At 42.5% G+C, this 20126-nt stretch overlaps 1 protein-coding gene across 1 annotated transcript; it reads left to right on the top strand.

The window, feature by feature from the left end:
* The first annotated feature begins 16413 nt into the window (after positions 1-16413).
* LOC103973627 (cytochrome c oxidase subunit 3) lies at positions 16414-19750 on the top strand. The gene has a single exon (XM_009388255.3). It carries the CDS (start codon positions 18803-18805, stop codon positions 19700-19702), a length of 900 nt encoding a protein of 299 aa, XP_009386530.2. The 5' UTR covers positions 16414-18802; the 3' UTR covers positions 19703-19750.
* The last annotated feature ends 376 nt before the right edge of the window (positions 19751-20126 follow it).

Raw genomic sequence — 20126 nt, 5'->3', positions numbered from 1 at the left:
TGAGTTGTGAGATTGGCGAGAAGTCCAGTATTCTTGTTATTACCAAGTCAAGGTCTTGGCTGCTGTGATAGTGCATTTATTCCAAACATCTTGATGGTTCCCTTGAGGTAGTTTCATCCCCAGTGGTGGAATCCCTTGTTTAGTCTTCTCTGCAGTTGCCAGTTGCCATAGGTATGGTTATAGGAGCTGAGCTAGCAAGTGCAGTTTCTTCATAAGTAGTAGCAGCCCAGTAGTAGGAGTCCTATTCTAGTTCCATGACCAGGGAGTGACAGAATGAACCGGGTGTGTGAGCTAGTAGGAAGATCAGAATGCAGCCAGTAAATCAAATACTATAACTCACTTACCGAAGCCTCAGAAGTAGGAATTACTGAATTGACCTAAGGAGTATCCGGATGGAACTGCTAAGGAGGAACCCGAGAATTGAGAGCTAGTATATGGAATTGCAGAATCAAACTCCGTAGCCCAAGAACGAAACAAAGAAGTGCAAGCCTGATGCCAGGTAGCTCGGGTCTCTAACCAGTGCATCTGAACCTGAAACCAGTGATGGGAAGACGGATATTGGTGCTATTGGTACTCGGAATGGAGCTGCTAAGGATCGGATTGAAACCTGTGCTTCCAAGCCTTAACCTAGTGCTTCCAAGCCTGATACTTGGTAGTTACAGAACGAAACCAGGTAGTGGCAGATGCTAGGCCACTGGAATACAGTATGGGACTGCTGCTGGGGTGTTACAGGCTATCCGATCCAACAACCAGACTCAAACAAAAGTGCTGGGCAGACTTCTGCTAGTGGGACTGAAGCGGGGTAGAGATAGGATGAAACCAATAAGTTAGGGAATGAAGCTAAAAAGCATGAATCTAAGTAAGTCGGTTCAGTTGGAATCAATAGGTGTTGTTGGCGAGCGAGGAAATCAATAAAAGGTGTGATGTAGCCAATAGGGGTGCCTCTACTTATTATATTCTATTATGGGTTTAGCGCATTGGTGTTTTGGTTGACTGCATAAGTTAGCATTATAATCATAATAATAATGGAAGGAAGTATACAGGTAATAGTGGAAGTAAGTATACCGATCGCGGGAACTAAACTTACATCTAAGATTTGCATTCTGTATTTGGTGACCAAGTCCTGTGTGCGTTGTCATATGAGTATCATTCTGACTTTCTCACTTGAACTAGCCTAGCCTACTTTGAGCTCCTGGCTGACTTTCTTTTCCATTCTATTCCATTATTGAAGTATTATGCCACTGCTCTCAATCCTATAGTTAGAGCTTGAGTACGCCCCACTTCTGTCTCTAACTCAGCTAATCCTAAAACACTAATCGCTGTTAATGAACATGAAACTAATGGCAAACAGGCTAGAACACTGCCTAACGAATAAAGCGTGAGATTGAAAACACCGATCCGGGTCCTTGTAAAGCTAGGTTGGTTCTTATTGATATGATGGTAGTAGCAGTCCTGTCAGCATTGATTGAATCTGTATTTGTTAGTTCCATTCCATTACTCATTGGGGGAATTCCTTGTTTCCTGATATCAATATGATAAGTAAGGTTTGAGGGCTGTAGGCGGATCTACCTAGTAGTAGCATTGGTAGCCCAGTTTATATTCTTTTTCTTACTGGTGTCAATCCTTTTTCTACTAATACAGATGTGAGATCAGGAGCGAAAGACTAGATTCTTTACTTGATTATACAAATCCGTATTTATAGCATGAAAACAAGCAATGGGAGCCTAAACCCAAGCAAAGGCATTTAGGTGTTAAAGAAAGCAGGAACCCGGCAATAAAGAATATAGAAATCCAACTCGAAACTATGGTTACCAAGACCTTAACTCAAAACCGGGAATCTGGACTAAAATAAGGAATGGAACTGCGAGAAAAGAAGGCTGCCTTGACTTAGACTTTGATTCTGTAATTCCAAATTGGGAACCCTGCTCTACTATATCTCCGCCTATACCCCTTGATTGATAAAAGGGAGGCGCACCCTTTCTTTAGGCAAGGGAAAAGGGATAAGAAACAAAACGGAACTACAGGATTGCACCCGAACACAGGACTTTACCAGTAGGGGAATCGTTTCAAAAGTGCATTTTTCGGATGATTGGTGAATAAGTAAAGTAGACTTTGCTCATATTTCCTTATTAAGGTCAAGGTCCTATTATTTGATTCCACCTGTGTGGCCTAGAGTACCATTTCTTTGACTAATTAGGTTCATTCTCTCCGTTGGGAGTGCTAATCTTGGTAAAGTGCTCATCTCGTACAGTGCTCATATCATACAGTCAGTGCTGCTCATCTCGTACAGTGCTCATATCATATGGTGCCTAATTCATAGACTCTTCGTACAGTGCTCGTGTCTCATATAGTGCCTCATCTTAGACTCCCGGTAACAGTGCTTATTTCGTTATGACTGATGCGTAACGGGTACTCTGACGCGTAACAATATTAGACCAAAAAGAGGAGAGCTGCCCTTACTCGGTTGAAAACGCTAGTTAGTGCTTCCAATACTGTAACCTAGAATAAAGAATGTGGAAAGCGCTTCAAAGGATGAAAACACACACACCAAATGGAGAATCAAATTCATAAGTCCACCGGAGACTAACGCGCAACAAACATAGTTGCTTGGCCCCGATTTAAAGCCTGTATTTAGTATAGTGCTTTCCTAGATACTGAACCCCCATGTGGGCATTCCATGTTTGTAATGGCTTGGCGGGTAGTTGTGGAATTCTTAGCTAACTTACCGCAACGAAGACATCTATTGTAATAGAAAGAGTGGAGCGGCCCTGCCGCGCAACGTTAGTAGTTGCTTGGCCGTAATAACTGTTTATTGGCTGCCGCTTTGAACTCCTGACGCTTTGAACTCCTGACGCACAACATTAGTAGTTGTTTGTCTAGTAGCAAAACAACACTGCCGCTTAACTCAGGCTCCTACCGCTTTTCAGCTCGCTGACGCGACAGCGAACACAGGACTAGTAACAACTGCCGCACAACTACTTACGTCGTTGCTTGGCGTCTAGTAGTTGCTTGGTCGAACAAAGGAATTGTTATAACTGCGTTATAACCCACTACTGTTGCTGCCGCACAACGGCTTGCGCCGTTGCCCAAAAGCTCCTGCCGCGGTTTAGCTCACTGACGCGTCACGTTAGTAGTGACTTGTCTATCCGTTCCTTGGCCCGTGCCTTGGCGTCTAGTAGTGACTTGTCTAGTCGTGGCTTGGTCTTACGTAGTTGCTTGGCGGTTGAGGGTTGTTTAGTTTGTTACTTACTTATTTACATAATTGGTCAACAAAGAATCTTCTTCCCTGCACTTCGGTAGAGCACGAGCTGGAACGCTCTCCTCTTATTCTATTCTACAAGGAAACAAGTAGTATAGGTTTGTCCCGCAAACTCTTGACTCCTCTCCTGCTCCTGATACTTCTGTTGATGGCTAGAATATATGGGCAACTCATCATTCAACAACAGCAGTTAGCGCCGAACTGATCTCTACTGATTGACTTAGCATAGACTCATAGTTTCAACCATAAATGACACTGTTTTTAAATAACTGCTTGGTTTTTGATCTATTTTGAGGTGGGTAAAAGGAATTTCGCGGAAGGAGATCCCTAACTGTTTGATTGAGTGGCTCCCCGCATTCGCATGGGCTAAGAATGGAAGGGTGTGGTTGCTACAAACATGGTGAACATAAGTATCTTGGATCACATTTATTATGACTTTGAGATTGGGTTAGACCTGTGCTATAGGTTTATTGGGTTAGACCTGTGCTATAGGTATAGGTTTATTCAAAAGGGGTTTGTTTCGGGGGCTATGCTATGAACATCCCTATTGTGAACCCAAAGAAGACAGAAAGACAGATAACAAAGCGAATATCTCTGAAATACGAGAAGAATATTGCATACGATAGTGGAAAGCTCTGGATTCTCCCCGTTTCCCGGAATACATCTGCTAAATCTTATTATTCGGTGATCGCAGTAAGGCTATTTCCATCTATTATGAAAGGAAGGCTTATTTGAGAAGTCAAAGGTTCCCCCATTGTGAAAAAGTATATATAGCTGTAATATCACCATCATTATATTGAACACTCTTAACCTCCTGTGAAGCATCCCGCATCACATACTTGATATTCCTTTTATGTTCATCATAGCGCTGGTGCTTCCTAAGTTTCCATAATTATCTTATATCATCTCCTCTCAATTGAGACCATGCTGGTATATTCTGAACAGTCGAATTTCTCATATACGTAGGTTGCTTTCGTATCTCCGGTTTCTTCGAAGTTAGTTTGAAAAAATATGCATCATGTTTCTTATGGATTTTAGGAAGAATTCCGGATTCTGAAACTAGAAGAGATTCCACTCCGGATTCTGAAACTAGAAGAGATTCCACCCATAGGAAACAAATACCCAACACATTACACCGACTCTTTAGGCGAAAGAAAAGTACTTACCGTCAGGAGAAGTCGAGTGAACGGAACTCTGGTCTGGAAGGTTTGATGAACCCTAAAAGGGGTCAGGTAGTTTTTGGTTTTTGGTTACACGCCTAAACCCGATTGAGACTGGCCGGTCGAGCGAGGAATGTTCTGTTGCCACTGTAAGAGGGGTGTCTCCGGGACGTGGCTACCCTTCTATGGTGACCGGACTAAGTCTGAGAAAGCAACACATAGCCCAGACGCTTATAACCAGATCAAGAGTATATGTTTGAATGAACAGGATTGGGAGTGCTCTATCTGGCATATCGGTATGAATGAAGTTTCTGTGATCACTGTTACAACCCAACATTTGATTCTTTCTGCATTTAGCTCCAAAAATGTCATTGGTTCAATAGGATTCTTTTATCCTGGCTTTCTAAGAGATAGAGAAAACTGGCTAACTAAATAGAGAGAAAGAAATTCTTGATTGCAATTCAATGAAAAAGTAGAAAACTGATATAGGTAATGGATTGGATGGCTTTCCTTCCTACCTTAAACCTTAAAGTGATAAGTATGCACAGGAATCGTTGCAAGAAAGAGTGTTATTCATGTAAGAGGAAAGTAGGGATGACTTTTGATTGAAATGCTGACCTCAAAGTAGGGATTACTTGCTATTTGAATGGTTACCTCAGGGCATAGCTCATTGAGTAGAAATACTCGTTAATGACTCTTTTCTTACTGTAAAGAAGCAAACCAAAGGCATTAAGTATTCATTAATTCATATAAGTACATGCGCCGAACGTAACCACTCGAGTGTGAAATCGAATTCGAGTCCAAAGACGACACTGCACTACACTAAATCAATCTAAAGGAAAGAACTACCGATTCCCGTTCACTGATAAGGAAGATAGAGTTGGGGTAGGGGTGGAGCCGACTGCCTTACAAAATAGTAAGCACGAAACATACGACCATATTTCAATAATTTGGAGAGTGGGTAATTCATAACTTTCTGGAAAACCGGAAGACAAAAGCCGGCGGATCTAAGAGATCAACAGCAGTCAAAAAAGTAATCAAAACGAGCTCTACAAAACGACTCCTCAGAAGCTTGCAAAGCAAGAAGCCACTCATCCCACCTTATATGTGCCTACCGTGAAATAAAGTCCCCTCACGATAGCACCTCCCAGCTCCCGTTGTCTTTCTATCATCCGGAAGAGGTCAAACCTACTGTCGTCAATAGAAAGATGGCGTTTTATATCATTTTCTTCATTTTGATGAAACCTCATTCGATGTTTTCGTTCTCGACACCAATATCCGCTGGCTCCCCACTTTGGAGATTGGAGCTAATTTGTTCGAGTTTGGCCTCCTACTTTAGCATGTTACGGAGTTCCCCGTTCTCCCGCCCGGCGTAGACGATCCGTTTCGTCCTCCGCTGCCTGTAGGTAAAAGGGGGGCTCAGGAGCAAGTGGGAGTTTTGAAAAGCTTCTATAGTGGTTCGGAATCCATCGTTCAAGTTGTTCAATTGATTAATCAAGGATAGAAAGGGTTGAATAAGTAGGGGCATCTCTGGAATTGGATGGCTTTTCGCCACTGAAAGGAGGCCTCCAACTACATGTTATAGCCTTTTCATGTACTCTCTCCTTCCCCGCCCCTCTCGGAGTGGCCTCGCCCCAATACAATAAGTTCACTCTTTGCCCGACATACTCTGGTGATAGCCCTTTCGATTCGAATGGTACTTACTTTCTTTCATACAGGTTCAAAGATGAGCGCTCCTGCACTATCGTTATTCTAGTTATTCCTATTATTTTACCCGAGGAAGCGATCTCGATCTCGTACTAAATCCAAAAACCAAATGAAACCGGACATATGTCCAAAAGTATGGAAAAAGATTCTTTCCTGACGGGAAGTACTGCATTTATACCACAAAAGAGTTGAAACTAGTGATAGCTTTCTTATGAGACCACGGTAAGGAGTAAGAAAGAGAAGACCTTATTTATTCCACTTAGAGAATTGGTCCTTACGGTACGGACGAAAACATACCACCAGAGGATCTAAGAAAGTAGATAAGGGGACAGAATAGTCCAATGACATCTATGAATACCACTTCACGTACTCAAAAAAAGAAAGTACCCTATGTTTTCATTGCAACTTATCGGTGAGGAATTTCAAAACCTCGTTGCTTCTTTGATTCAAAAGGTAACCGACCGTTCCCGACTTTTTATGCTTTCCGAAACCTAACCATCGGAAGTTGAAGGTTTCAGTGAAGCTCATCGGAAGTTGAAGGTGTAAGTAAATAGAATAGAAGAGATTAAGTCCGTACCGACACCTAGTCTATATCCACAGCTGACGCAACTCTGTACCGACGCCTCACTACTACTAAATGGAAATGAATTAACGGCTAAGCGATTTCATAACCTGAACGATCTTTCTTTCTTACTGTTGCATAGGCCTTCGCCACTTCAAACGCTAAAGCCCCTTTCTCTATTCTTTTTCTTCTGGCCTCTCCTCAGAGTGTTGAATAAGTTCTGTTGTTTTCGGGAATCTCTCTCACCCGACGTAGGAATGTCATATCGAGCTGCTCACGTTAACACTGAGTCTTGCTTAGCGCCCCAACTCACGTAAGCTTAAGAAAGAATAATAGGTGTTGTGGGTTAAGAATAGGCTGATTTATCGTCCCCAGACCTCTGTTCCTCTTATGGCAAATTACTTATTAAGCTGAAACCGATTAACTGCGCTTTTGATCTTGCATCTCCACTTGATTCCTAACCGAGCTTCTTCCCTTGCCTTTCAACTAGCTTCTTTAATAACTACTTACTTATGATCCTGATCAAGCATCTTATCGAGTCAATGACGGAACTGCCTCTTATCTTGGGCGCCAACACGGATGAAACTCTAGTGCTCTCGTGCTCAAGAAATAACATCAATTCTTCTTTTCTTGCAATTAGATCAAGAAGCAATGGCGCAACGCAGGCAATTAGGCAGTTGCCAATAGCGAGTCCTGTTTTTGGCTGAAGCACTATAATCTTTTCCTCCTTACTTAAATTCAATAGGGTTTACATAAAGCAGTAACAAAAGAAATAAGTTGATACTTCGAACAAGCGCAACCACGCAATTCTACTCTGAAAGTGTTTGTGAGTTTAAGCGCGTTAAAGAAGTGGAACGAGGCCTATCCTATTCTATTCTTTGGAGTAAGCATCCGCTGTCATAAGTTTAGTTAGTGAGTTTTTGCCGGTGCAAGACTATAACATTAGCTTACTTTCCGCCGGGCTACCGCACTGCTTCCCTTAACTGAGATCGATCCTTGCTCGAACGAAACTCTTTGCCTTATTGTCGTTACTTGTTCTTTTCCTTTCTACCCTTGCTTTCGCCCTTGTTTGTGCTGTTCCCTTACTTGTTTAGTAAGCAGACTTAGATATGATTTCACGTAAACACACCGAACCCCGAACTCCACTTCTATTAGCACAACAGAACGCTTGTTACCTTAACTAAAAGGACAGAGTCAACATTCTCAAAGTGGCTACTTATTCTGGCAAACTAACGTAAGCATCTTGAATTCAAATCAAATAAGAAAGATATGTTGATTCCTGCTGCGAGTACTGCTTTAGGTGTTCTAAGCTATAGACCATCTTCCTAACCTGCTCTTTCAACTCATTCACTTAGCGCATAAGAAGGCACCTCTTTTCTTTGCTGGATTCCAAATGCTTTCCTACACTCGCGAAAGGCTCACTTTTTGGCTTGATCACAGTATTTGACTTCCACAGAGCAGAGGTTGGGGGTCACTCCCTATTCCATTCTAATATTTTTCATTAAGGAAAAGAAAAGCTTATTTGATTATTATCCCAGACGCTTATTATAGCACCTATACAAAAGCCGCTTATTGTAAGAAATAGTCATCCCCGCTTATTGTAAGAAATAGTCATCCTAAACCCACCCTCTCATGAAAAGAAATCTATAGGGAGTAAAACGGAGCAGGTAAAGGAGCTCGGAAGATATTCTCCTTTTTATTCAATGGAATCACTGGAAACTAGCATTCAAACAAGTTCTATAACTAGATCAATGGTTAGTAAACCCGCCTGCTGGACTGGATAGATCTTTTCGCTTGCCCTAACGCTTGACTTTGCTTGTCCTATAGCTCTATTGCTTGAAAAAGATTATTCACGGGCGCCACCCACTCCTATAATTATGAAAATGGATTCCAAATAGATGGAACTCTAACTTAAGTAAGCGAACTCTATATGTATTTGCCCTGCGGAAAGAAATTGATAATAGAAAAGCTTTCCCCAAAAAGAGCTTTTGAGGTTGAGCTAGAACCGGCTTTTTCTCTATATCTATAACAAACCAGCCTACTCGCTTCGGCTATCCTAAGCGTCATAACTGCACTGAATTTCCTACATCTGTAGTGGAATGAAGAGGGCTTGCACTGGCTGGACGTAAGACTGACTATAGAGTCCTCCTTACTTAGAAAAGGGAAGCAGTTGCCATTGTCGGAGTCCCAAGGAAGCCGAGCCAAATAAGAAAAGGATACTATGGGATGGGTTTCCTCATGCATGCCTTACTTCTGCTACGGTTCAAAGGCTTAATCTGCTGAGATAGAATCGTGCTAGATCAGATCCTTGACCGAAGGAAGACGAACGAACTTAGGTAAAAGACCTAAGAGTTAAGGATTTCTTGTTAACTCCACTGGGATAAGAGGTCTGCTTCTTGGCATCCATCCTGTTTGGACAAGACCTAACTCCCGCACACTGCATTCATTCCAGCTATCAAGTGAATATGAATAAGAGAAGTAATTGCACTTCTGGTTCATTGTCTTTCTTCATTCAAGTAAGATAGTGGATTGAGAAACCTCCACCCAAAGGCGCCGAGTAGAGTACATAGACGAGGCGATCCCCGGTAGGCTAAGATCCTCTCAGAGCGTAAAGACAAAACCAAGTGTTTCTTGCTTTCAGCGTGTCAAGTGAGAGATTGGTTTCGATAAGCCGTGGGCCCTGACTTGACCGGAGTTCCTTGAGCAAAGGGACCAATGCTAGGAAAGGAGTCAATCAGTTCTTTATCGCGCTACTTACCTTAGGCTATCGAAGTGACTTCTGTCTAGCCGAAGCTCAGTAGTAATTGGATCTCGTTTTTTCATAAATAGACGGATTGACTTGCCAGCTTTCGCTTTCCTCGGTTTTGAATAGAAAACTTGTATCATAGCCAAGGAAGGAAGCAAGGCTCTGTAAGACCAAAGCATCGGCTGCTTCCACTTGTGGACTTCTTCGACCGCCTTGACACCTTAATATCAAGGAAAAGCCGGAATCTTCACGCCTCAAGAATCATGAAGGGGAGGTCCTTCGCTACACTCCCGCTCCAGACAGAAAGGTAAACTCTAATAGTAGCAGAAGAATAAAGGCTGGGTAGGATCGTCAACTCATCTGCGAACACCTAACTGCTGAGGTTGGTTCCGAGCCTTAGGGAGAATATAGGGGCTACACGAGTCTACAGGTATATGTGTTATAGAACCATGAATTCGATGAATCTTATTAACCAGAAATCATTCCAATATTCATTTTCCTAGTCGGTATCATCAAATTAGCATTATACCAGTAGATGAGTATAAAACATCTTTCCCCACTTTAGGAATCCTCCCCATCAGTCAATTTAAGGATGGTCGTGGCTTAGGTCAATGAAGTGAACTTCCCATTTGGTTGGTCTCCACATTTTCCCAATTGGATCATGGAGCAATTTGTATCCTACTTTATTCCCTAGAATATTAATTCTAAGAAAGAGACTTCCTCCATGGTTTGGAAATTCTCCTTTGAGTTTACCAATTCATGTTGATCACAAGGGGACAATTGGAAGGGCCCTGGTTATGGATTTACAGCTTATCTTCTTCCCACTCGTCTGATTGAAAGTATGAAGACTCCGGAGATTGAAAGATAGTATAAGCCCTTGTGCTCTACTTGCATGAGAATATGACGAAAGTGTACAGTGGTTGATTATCGTCTTCCTTTGATCGCATCCATGGTTAGGGACTCTTCCCAGGGTACGGAGATAGCTCGGTCGCCATTAACAGTTTCCGTCGTCACAGAGGTCGCCATTCCTTAGCCCCTCATGGGTTGTTAGGCATTTCTCACTGATTCTATTTCATTTCCATATAAGAAGTGCGATCGATCCCTCTTCCATTCTTCTTTGATTTAGATTCTTTTTGATTAGGTCGGTTTTGTCATGTTGATTGAGAATCTGGGGGTCGCCTTTACGTAATAGGGCCAAGTTGTCTGGATCATCCAATCTTAGAGTTGAACTATCGGCCACTCGACCATTCATAGTCTTAGCAAAGAGCTTTTGCTGAAGAGAGTACAAAGCACTCGGCAGGCGAGCCTACACAACTACCTTCCTGTCATGAATTGCACTTCTCTTTTCTATATGCATTTCATGTTCCATCCCAGGTTACGCAACAATCTATCAAAGAAGCAATCCGTTACAAGACAGAAAATGCCAATATCCACTGTTGGACCGGACCGGATTTAGTGGGTTTGTAATCACGAAGCTCCAGCAACCTGTTACTAACTTCGAAGTAGGACCAAGGTTATCAGATAGACGGTACACAGGGAATGGAACGAGGTGCTTTGTCTCAAAAAACATCACAAGATGTCAAAACAATCTAAGGGAAGCAGTGTTGAGTCTGAAGCCAATGCAGCCAGGCAGGAAGAATAACGTAGGAAGATTCCCAAGTTAGACGGGGAGGAATCGATCGATCTACCGAAAACGAATCCTTGGCGAAGTCACCTAACCACGCTCGCGTTCTTTTCTTATATCCCGAAAGGGTGACCGGAAAGAATGCGAGTGACATTCATGTTCGTGCTTACCTCTTTGGGCTGGCTACTTGCCTCGAGAGCGGAGCAGGTCTTCTGTTCGATACGCTCATACGGGATAAACAGACTCTCATGATTGGGTCGACCAGGCCAGATCATTACATTGGGGACCTTTATGGGCAGGAGTCGGATACTCTACTCTGGGTGGAAATCAATCTGGTCAGCGCGAGGGGATTTCTATTTCTTTCGTCTCCCCGGATAGATAGCCACGAAAGTGCAAATCATACTCAAATAGATAAGCGGAAGGAAATGTTCAAGTATATTCATAGGCGGGAAGCCCCGCAACAGGTGTTTCCGTATAGAACTTTAGGGACGGGAGTGAACTTATGAAAGACTCCTAAATCCGGCCTATGAGAAAGAGGCATTCAAATGGGCGGTACCAATGCTTTAGATTGTGGCTTTCTACTTCTTTCGCTTCTGTCTTTGAATATGCTTATTACCTTTTGAGTTATGTATCATCGGATTCCCCTACTTTGAATCAAAAGTCTTGTAGCTGCTGAAAAACCTGAACAGGGCATTTCGTCCTTACGGATTCCGACAGCTTACTTCTATGATGGTACCGGTTAGGAGCTTTATTTCCCACTGATGTGGCATTTGTCCTGAAAAGAGATGACAGTAGCACCCGAGGCTTACTATATTCCCAATCCAACTCGTACAAATAGTTTAGCAGCGGCAAGACTAACAAGGGCCAGAGCAATTTACTCAACGGCTGATTCAATAGAAGCAGGGTCGTGAATAAAGACGTGAAAGCGCTACTCATACTCGATCGAGTTACTTGCTTTCCTTTCTTAACCAGGCGAAAGGCCCCTCTTTTGATACCATCTTTTGAATATGAATGTGGGTCTCAACCCCAGAGAAAGGATTCGCCATACGCTCTTCGTTGATCACTTCTATAATGGTATATTATTTGGAACGGTGCGCTCACGCTTGTGTAGCATCTTCGCCTCTTTCTCCTGCTCCTTGTCAAAGCCTTGAAGCCATGCGTCTTCGACCAACCAGGACCCGCCTATAGCGTTTGGGTAGCTACCTACTAGCGTAGTAACAGAAAGGCATCGACGTGGGCATGTTCCATCACAAAGAAAGGGATTGTCGTTATCTAAGTCATTCCCATTGGCAGGAGGCACGCCAGCATCTCTACTAATTAGTCGAGGAAGAGAAAAGAGTTCGACCTTGACAGCACCACCGCTCGACCCAATCTTGCTATTTCCAACGAAGAAGGACTAGACTGATTCGACTGCTCTCACAGGCTCAGCTGCTCGATAGGAATACCACTTCCAGGACATTCACTCTCAAAAGCATGATCGTAACTCTAACTCGCGCCAAATGCCTCTCATAGGGAAAGCTTGTTCCCTCCCGCCCTAGTATAACTATTCCATTATACCTACCTAATCCCTTGAAACTCGGGGATTCACCAGCCATCGTGTGCCTTGTCTTGATTTCAACCAATTGAATGCATAAGGATCAATTTAGTATCGATGGGATCAAAAAAGGATTAACGAGGGAGAAGACATATACGAAGACAGGACTTGTAAGAACTAATTATAGAACTACGTTTGATTAGGCTTGAAGCACCTTGCTTTGCGTTACAACTTATTAGAAGATTACATTTCAAATAGCTCTTATAGTCAGTTTCAGAAGAAAGTATCGGCTTTGAAGCAAGCTTGAGTGAAGGTCCGTTCATAAAGTATAGTTCTTGCCCCAACAGGTAGTATAAGTATGAGTCATAATCGTTTTAGTATTAGACCGGAGGAGTTGAATTCAATATGAGTCGCACCTATACCACCTCTCCTAGATCTTCCTCACACTGGGGTTTCTCTTTCCACTCCCTTTCCGTCAACAACTCCTGTTGGCGCACAACGTCTTGTAGCTGACTTATCACTTGCTGCTGACCCCTTAACTGACTTCTATTTGTGGGAAAGCACCAAACCCAAAGATACTCGTCGAATAGAAGGAGACTTAACTGAACTCAGGATACCCTGTGTTATACGAAGAAACAAGAGCATAGGTGTTACCAAGAGTACATGGCCATAATAGAAGAATGTAATAACACGAATGCACCTGCACCCATCCACTCTGTTCCCTTACGAGAAACTCTAACATCAATTTATTAACCTGGACCTGCGGATTATGCCTCTTCTTCATCTAATATCTACGACTTTACTCCAACAGAAACATCATTGCTCCAGAGTAGGATTTATAACGACTTGCAACTGACCTTGGCATAGCTTCTTATTTCTCCTCTGTGATCCAGTATCTAATCATTATGCTTTTGATCTCGTTGCTTTAAGAATGGAATCTATCTATCTTGCAGCACTACTCATTGAATGGAATCTATCTTGCTGCACCACTCATTGAATGGAATCTATCTTGCTGCACCCACTCATATAAGCAAGTAAACAACCAGTATTGCTTCAAGACTGACTATCTCTGCCCGGCCCGAACACAATAAGCGTTAGCGTCCCGAAACTCCCATTAGCGTGAAAGGGCTGTCTTTCTGAACTCACGTTAGTGCTTAGGAACGTCGTTTGCTAGTGGAATTGAGTGAAAAATCATACATAAGAGAATATAGGCAGCAGAACCGCATACTATAGTACTTGTTCCGTTGCTTTAATAAACACGGATTTATTGGCTGCCGCCCGCCAGGTCGACCCGGACTCAATTGCTAGAATGTTCCCTTGCTTGAAATTACTCTCTTAGGGGGGCCCTCACTTTGGTTGTTCGGTTGCTAGTTGAGTTTACGCGTTAGTTAGTTGTTCGGTTGCTAGTTGAGTTTACGCGTTAGTTAGTTGTTCGGTTGCTTCTTCACTCCTTACTTGACTCTAAGCTCTAACCCATATATTACTCCTAATACAAAGCTCCTAAACACACTTTTTGCCATTAATGAAGCTGTCGGCAAAAGAAGAGAATTGCTTTAGGCACCCACCCGCTCTGCTCACTTAAGCGTTAGCGCGTTGCTTTAAGGATGGAATTTGGTGCATAGTTCCGTTGCTTATAGAATGGGGGCCCGTTGCTTATAGAATGGAGTGAGGCCTTGCTTCCTAAGATATATTAGATGGGCATAGAACAAGCAGTAATGTACAGTATTCAAATCAAATAAGTGAGACAGATTCTATAATTGATGAAAAACACTGCATATATATTAAGAGAATCAGATAAGTCAAATGGATTCTGAGAAATAAGTAAGATGACTCTAGTAACTCACAACACTTAAAGTTCGGCTGTCTCAATAGACTTGGAAATTGGATTAATCACACCGCTAAAGCTTCTGCACTAGCTAGTCTGTCTTGTCTTGAGGATGAGGAGGTGGCTTGTCCAGCTGTTTAGGTCCTGTGCTCTCCCTTATTTCAAAAGGGAGGGGTCGCGGGGCCCAGAGCGACTATGCCCGGATGTTTGGCGCATCGATAAGAGAGAGGCTATCCTATCCCATGACTCATTGTAAAAGGACCTATAAGCAAATAGCTAAGAAGAAACACTAGTAAATCCCGCTCTTCCTGACCAGAAGTCTTGAATCCTGTATAGGACTTACTGCTTCAACTAAAGAGGAGGATTTGTGCTTCTGGAGTGACCGCTTCAACTAAAGAGGAGGATTTGTGCTTCCGGAGTGACCATCCCGTCCCGCCAATCCAAAGCCCCTTAATAATCTTGCTATATGGAGCCACCTTCTGAACCTCGACATGCTTCTTTCCCATTCTACATATCCTAAAAAGTAGGGGACCACGGCATCCCCGAGCAACCACAATAGTCCCGCAACCGACTTTCTTAATTAATGTAAGCTGTCTCATCTCGTGTCCGTTGCTCCCGTACAAACTCAGGAATGTCATTCAGGTGAAGCATCTTATTTCTTACGGCCTGTCATAATGGTTACGCAGTGATCTCGAACATGACTTTATTCTAATGGAGAAAAGGGTTGATTACTGCTCTTATCTAGAGTATAATCTGGAATGTTTAGTTCATTAGGTCCTTCCTGACTCTCCCCTTTAGTTCATTAGGTCCTTCCTGACTCTCCCCATCCTTCCTAAGTTCTTACGCTCACTTTGATTTCGCTCCTTCTCCTCTTACGGTATAGCTTCCGGATCAAGGGCTGGGCTCCAAACTTCTGAATTTGGGGGCGATCTCTCTTTGGGCGCGTCGCCTCTAAAGAGTCAAGCCTCCACTGAACTAAACTATGTCTCCCCTTCCCTTCCATAAGCGAGTCTCTCCCTTGAGTTAGACTTTTGCATTTCACCAAGTCTTCGATCAGATACTCCCTGGTCAAAAGATACTCAACTTGTTAGGAAGCCTTTATTACTAATCTTGCTTCCGATAACGGGTTCGACTTCTCATATTTTCATGAATTACCAATCACATACCCTAACCCTTACTTATTGCCTTCCCTCTTCCTTAGTCCCTTATTTGGATATTTGGAATGACTTTCCCTAATGACTTTCCTCAAACCCTTTACTGCTCTTTCAAGGGCCGATACTACTTGGCGGAACTACTACCATGCCTCTAAAGAGTCTGACATTGGACAAGACCCCGCGTAAGTCATTAATGCCACCCCTAGAATCAGATAAGTAAGGACTGCTGCTAGCGACAGGAAGTGATTCACTTGCGCGTCAGGGACATGCCACTGGCCCAATTGACAAGGCATAGGAAGCGAGTCCAGGGGGCCAAGCTACTGCTACAAATTACAACATATCATAAGGGAGATTCTCATAATAATAATAAAAGGAATAGAAGTAAGGAAAGTCAGAATAAGAGTTAGGCGTGGCTGGTTTGAAGTTAGTAGTGAGAGGCTGTTTGCCGATAGCTCTATTCTTATTAGTAACGGAATCAGACTTGACTCCCCGGGTAGTTAACCTCATAGTAATGTAAGAAAGTCTATCTATAAGTAACTACAAAATCCAAGTATGGATTGGCAGAATTAGGACAGTAGATTCATATAAGCACTTGTTTCATCCCGAGAAAAGCACTAGAGATCAATTCCGACTTAGTGCCCCAAACATACTTCTTTAGACTTATGCCTTCAATGCCTATGTGCGAGTCCCGTGCGCCCTATATGAAGATATAGTTTCTATTAAGATATAGTTTCTAACAAGGCTCTTAGCACCTTATTTAGAATTGAATTCTCTATCTCTACCCTAGCCATCGGTATTATAGTTCAAGATTGGCACACTGTATTATGTATTTGGATCTTTTATTATGTATTTGTGTATACGCGGATAAAGAGGGAGGGTTGGGCAAGCTTATAGACGAGGCCGGGCAAGCTCATGGACTAAAAGAAATACCAGTGCTTTTTGTTAGATCCTATGTTCGTTCCTTCTGTGCTCTAGTAGTAGCTCTCATCCTTATGGATTTGCATTCTGAAATGACTTATTACATCTTTTGAACCATAGCAGTTGGATTACATCTTTTGAACCAGAGCTATTAGACTAATAGATAGAACGCATAGTAGCGGTAAGTGTCATGAAGAGTTCAGTTCGGCTACTCACTATAAGAATCAATACAAGTAACTATGAGTAATAATACAATAATCCAGAATTGAGCAGGGAATAAAGAAGTAAGGGCTTCGTCTTATAGTTTCCTCAGTGCCAGTGCTTTTCTGACCTTTAAACCAATTCTGCTATTCATTATTATATTACAATTACCATCATTCTATATTACTATTACTGGGCTTTGGAACCCGTTATTCTCTTACAACGCTTTGGACACACCGATCCTATTACTTTGCTTTGAAACCAATGATGCAATTACTTAGCTTCGGAACCCATTATTATATAACAATTCATTATATTACAATTATTCTATTACTTTGCTTTGGAAACTATTATTCAATTCTCATAGTATAATTATTCTATCTACATACCCAAGGGAGAAACAGCGGACAACGGAACGGGGATCATTCACCCATGCTACGAAGGTAAGATAAGAGGAAACAATTGACATAACACCGGCACGGCACAGTAATAAAAGCAGAATGATGTTTACTTGACACCGGCATAACAGATCCATCGTTCAATAGAAAACAACCAACGCTTTATTGATACAAAAACGGAATGAAAGACTACGTACTGTAGCAGCTGGTTAATCAAATCTACTTGCTTTCCATAACGGGATGAATGAGCGAGCGTACTTCGTCTTTCGAGCTCCTGCTTCTTTTGATGAAACCTACCCTTACCTAACACACTCCGTCTTTGATGACCTCTTTCTCTTTCTTAGACTAGCTACCTAGGCTTTTACGGTGGAAGCCTATTCCAAGAGGGTCTTGTCTTACTTGCTAACAAATTCAGAATGCCCAAATAGTGCCTTAGCCCTTTATGCGCTTAAAGCAAATTCAGAAGGTGCGAGTCAAATGATTGAGTACGGCCTTGCCTTAGACGGGAGACAGGAAAGCTTACTTCACTTCCGTAAGCGTTGTAAGAGGGCAACAAGAGGGGCTAAGGGGGTCAAAGACAAGGCAACTGGGATCAACTATGGCGCAACAGCTACATATAGGGAATCAATAGATTCAGAAGCGGTGTCTCGACCTGACCAGAAAGATCTAAATAAATGAGTTCGGGAAATCCATGTATAGTACTGTTGTCGATCGGGAAATCCAAAAGTGTTATAGTACCCGTTGTCGATCAGCCGGCTGTCTTACCTCAGGAGTCGACGTAGGATTACCTATCACTACAAGGAATTGCACTATTCACAGGCGAATCATAGCAACAATTTCCTCAAATCCATTCTTAGAGTTTTCAATCTATACCTATGTATAGGTTCTTTCTCTTTCTTTCTATCTGGAGGTTACGAAACCGGAAGTTTAGAAGCACAGAATCAAGAAGGCAGTTAGCAAGCCATAGGCGAGCGAGGAAGATAACCCGGGTCAACAACCCTTAGAATCTCCTCATCACGTTGAGTCTTTCAGGTTACAAGCAAGACAAAGATAATCAAGATCATAATCAATCCATCTTTATAGATACTTTCTTTCACTTCTTCGATAAAAAGAAGCTGGTGTGGTAGTATTAGGATTGTAGCCAGCAAAGGGTCTGGCGAGGAAGTCAACAATGGAGGACACAACTCCCTTATCGAGAGATACTGCGCTTAACGCTCTAACCGTTATCTGGCCGTCATCAGACGAGGACCATCTAACCCCAAATAAGCATAATGGTCTATTCTAAGACAATCTTGTCTATTCAAAGCCCATCTTATTACCTCCTAACCGTTACGTGGGAAAAAGGTGCTTTTCTTTCCTTTAAGCTTAACGAGGACTCTCTTATCTGTGACATAGTGGAAGGCACGTGCAAGGAAACAATGGACATCCAAAAGCTCTGGCTGGCCTATCCTCTTTTCTTTCTTTGATCTCTCTTTTGAAATAAGGCGCAAAGTACCATTTCTTCCGTGCCAAGGAATTTCAGAGGGAATATTGTAAGAGGAAGCTGATGCCAATGCGTCAGTGAGGAAATGCAAACCAATGATCAATTCAGATCTATTTCTTTTCCTACTTAATTCGTGGGTCAAATCCACTCTTATCAAGAGTAATAGAGATTTCCTTCTTTGTTAGAGTCTAACATTTCTATAAATTCCATGAAAGAACCATATCCCTTCCTATGAGTTTGGCCTGTCAGATAGAAGGAAAATTCCCATTCTTTACAACTTTAGGGGGTGGGGGTTTGAAGGGTGGTTTACATACAACCGGGGCAAAGTGGTTTATGATTGAATCTCAAAGGCATTCTTATCATTTGGTAGATCCAAGTCCATGGCCTATTTCGGGTTCACTCGGAGCTTTGGCAACAACCGTAGGAGGTGTGATGTACATGCACTCATTTCAAGGGGGAGCAACACTTCTCAGTTTGGGCCTAATCTTTATACTATATACAATGTTAGTATGGTGGCGCGATGTTCTACGTGAATCCACTTTAGAAGGACATCATACAAAAGCAGTACAATTAGGACCTCGATATGGTTCTATTCTGTTTATAGTCTCGGAGGTTATGTTCCTTTTTGCTTTTTTTTGGGCTTCTTCTCATTCTTCTTTGGCACCCACGGTAGAGATCGGAGGTATTTGGCCCCCTAAAGGTATTGGGGTTTTAGATCCTTGGGAAATACCTTTTCTTAATACCCCTATTCTCCCTTCATCCGGAGCTGCCGTAACTTGGGCTCATCATGCTATACTCGCTAAGAAGGAAAAACGAGCTGTGTTAGCTTTAGTAGCTACCGTTTCACTGGCTCTAGTATCCACAGGCTTTCAAGGAATGGAATATTACCAAGCACCCTCCAATATCTCTGATAGTATTTATGGTTCTACCTTTTTCTTAGCAACTGGCTTTCATGGTTTTCATGTTATTATAGGTACTATTTTCTTAATCATATGTGGTATTCGCCAATATCTTGGTCATCTTACTAAGGAGCATCACGTTGGCTTTGAAGCAGCAGCATGGTACTGGCATTTTGTAGACGTGGTTCGGTTATTCCCATTTGTCTCCATCTATTGGTGGGGAGGTATATGACAGATAAGTAGATTTCAGTATTCTAGCTCGAAGACAAAGAGAACTGGGCTTTTCAAAAGAATAACTGCTGCCACCAATCCTTTATTCCAAATAAGTTGACCACTACCTTGAAACTTCCTTACAGCATATCTCTGTATTATGGCACTCAATATAGGGATCGAAGAGTCAAATTCTTAAGGTTAGCGAGAGCGAGGTCAACTCTGAGTCCTGTGCAACTTATATATCTGGAGAGTTTCATCCCGGCAGTCGTTTTCCTGGCAATAAGAGTCGACTTCCATGATTTCACTCTGATTCATACTCGTAACCAACACTGCTTAACCTAGACTTCGCATCGCACCCAAACCAAAGAGACAATAAGTACGGAGTTGTGCCTAGTATTGGAGCCAAGCCAGAGTTCAAAGAGACAAGGTCGAGTTTCAAGGTG

This window comes from Musa acuminata, unplaced genomic scaffold (assembly GCF_036884655.1).
Source record: "Musa acuminata AAA Group cultivar baxijiao unplaced genomic scaffold, Cavendish_Baxijiao_AAA HiC_scaffold_1146, whole genome shotgun sequence".
Lineage (NCBI taxonomy): Eukaryota > Viridiplantae > Streptophyta > Magnoliopsida > Zingiberales > Musaceae > Musa > Musa acuminata.
Note: the sequence above shows the minus strand (reverse complement) of the source record. Positions and strands in the feature narration are given on the sequence as shown.

What these genes read in the sequence shown, in the direction of transcription:
- LOC103973627 (XM_009388255.3), top strand. Translation starts at nt 18,803, where the DNA reads ATGAGTTTGGCCTGTCAGATAGAAGGAAAATTCCCATTCTTTACAACT.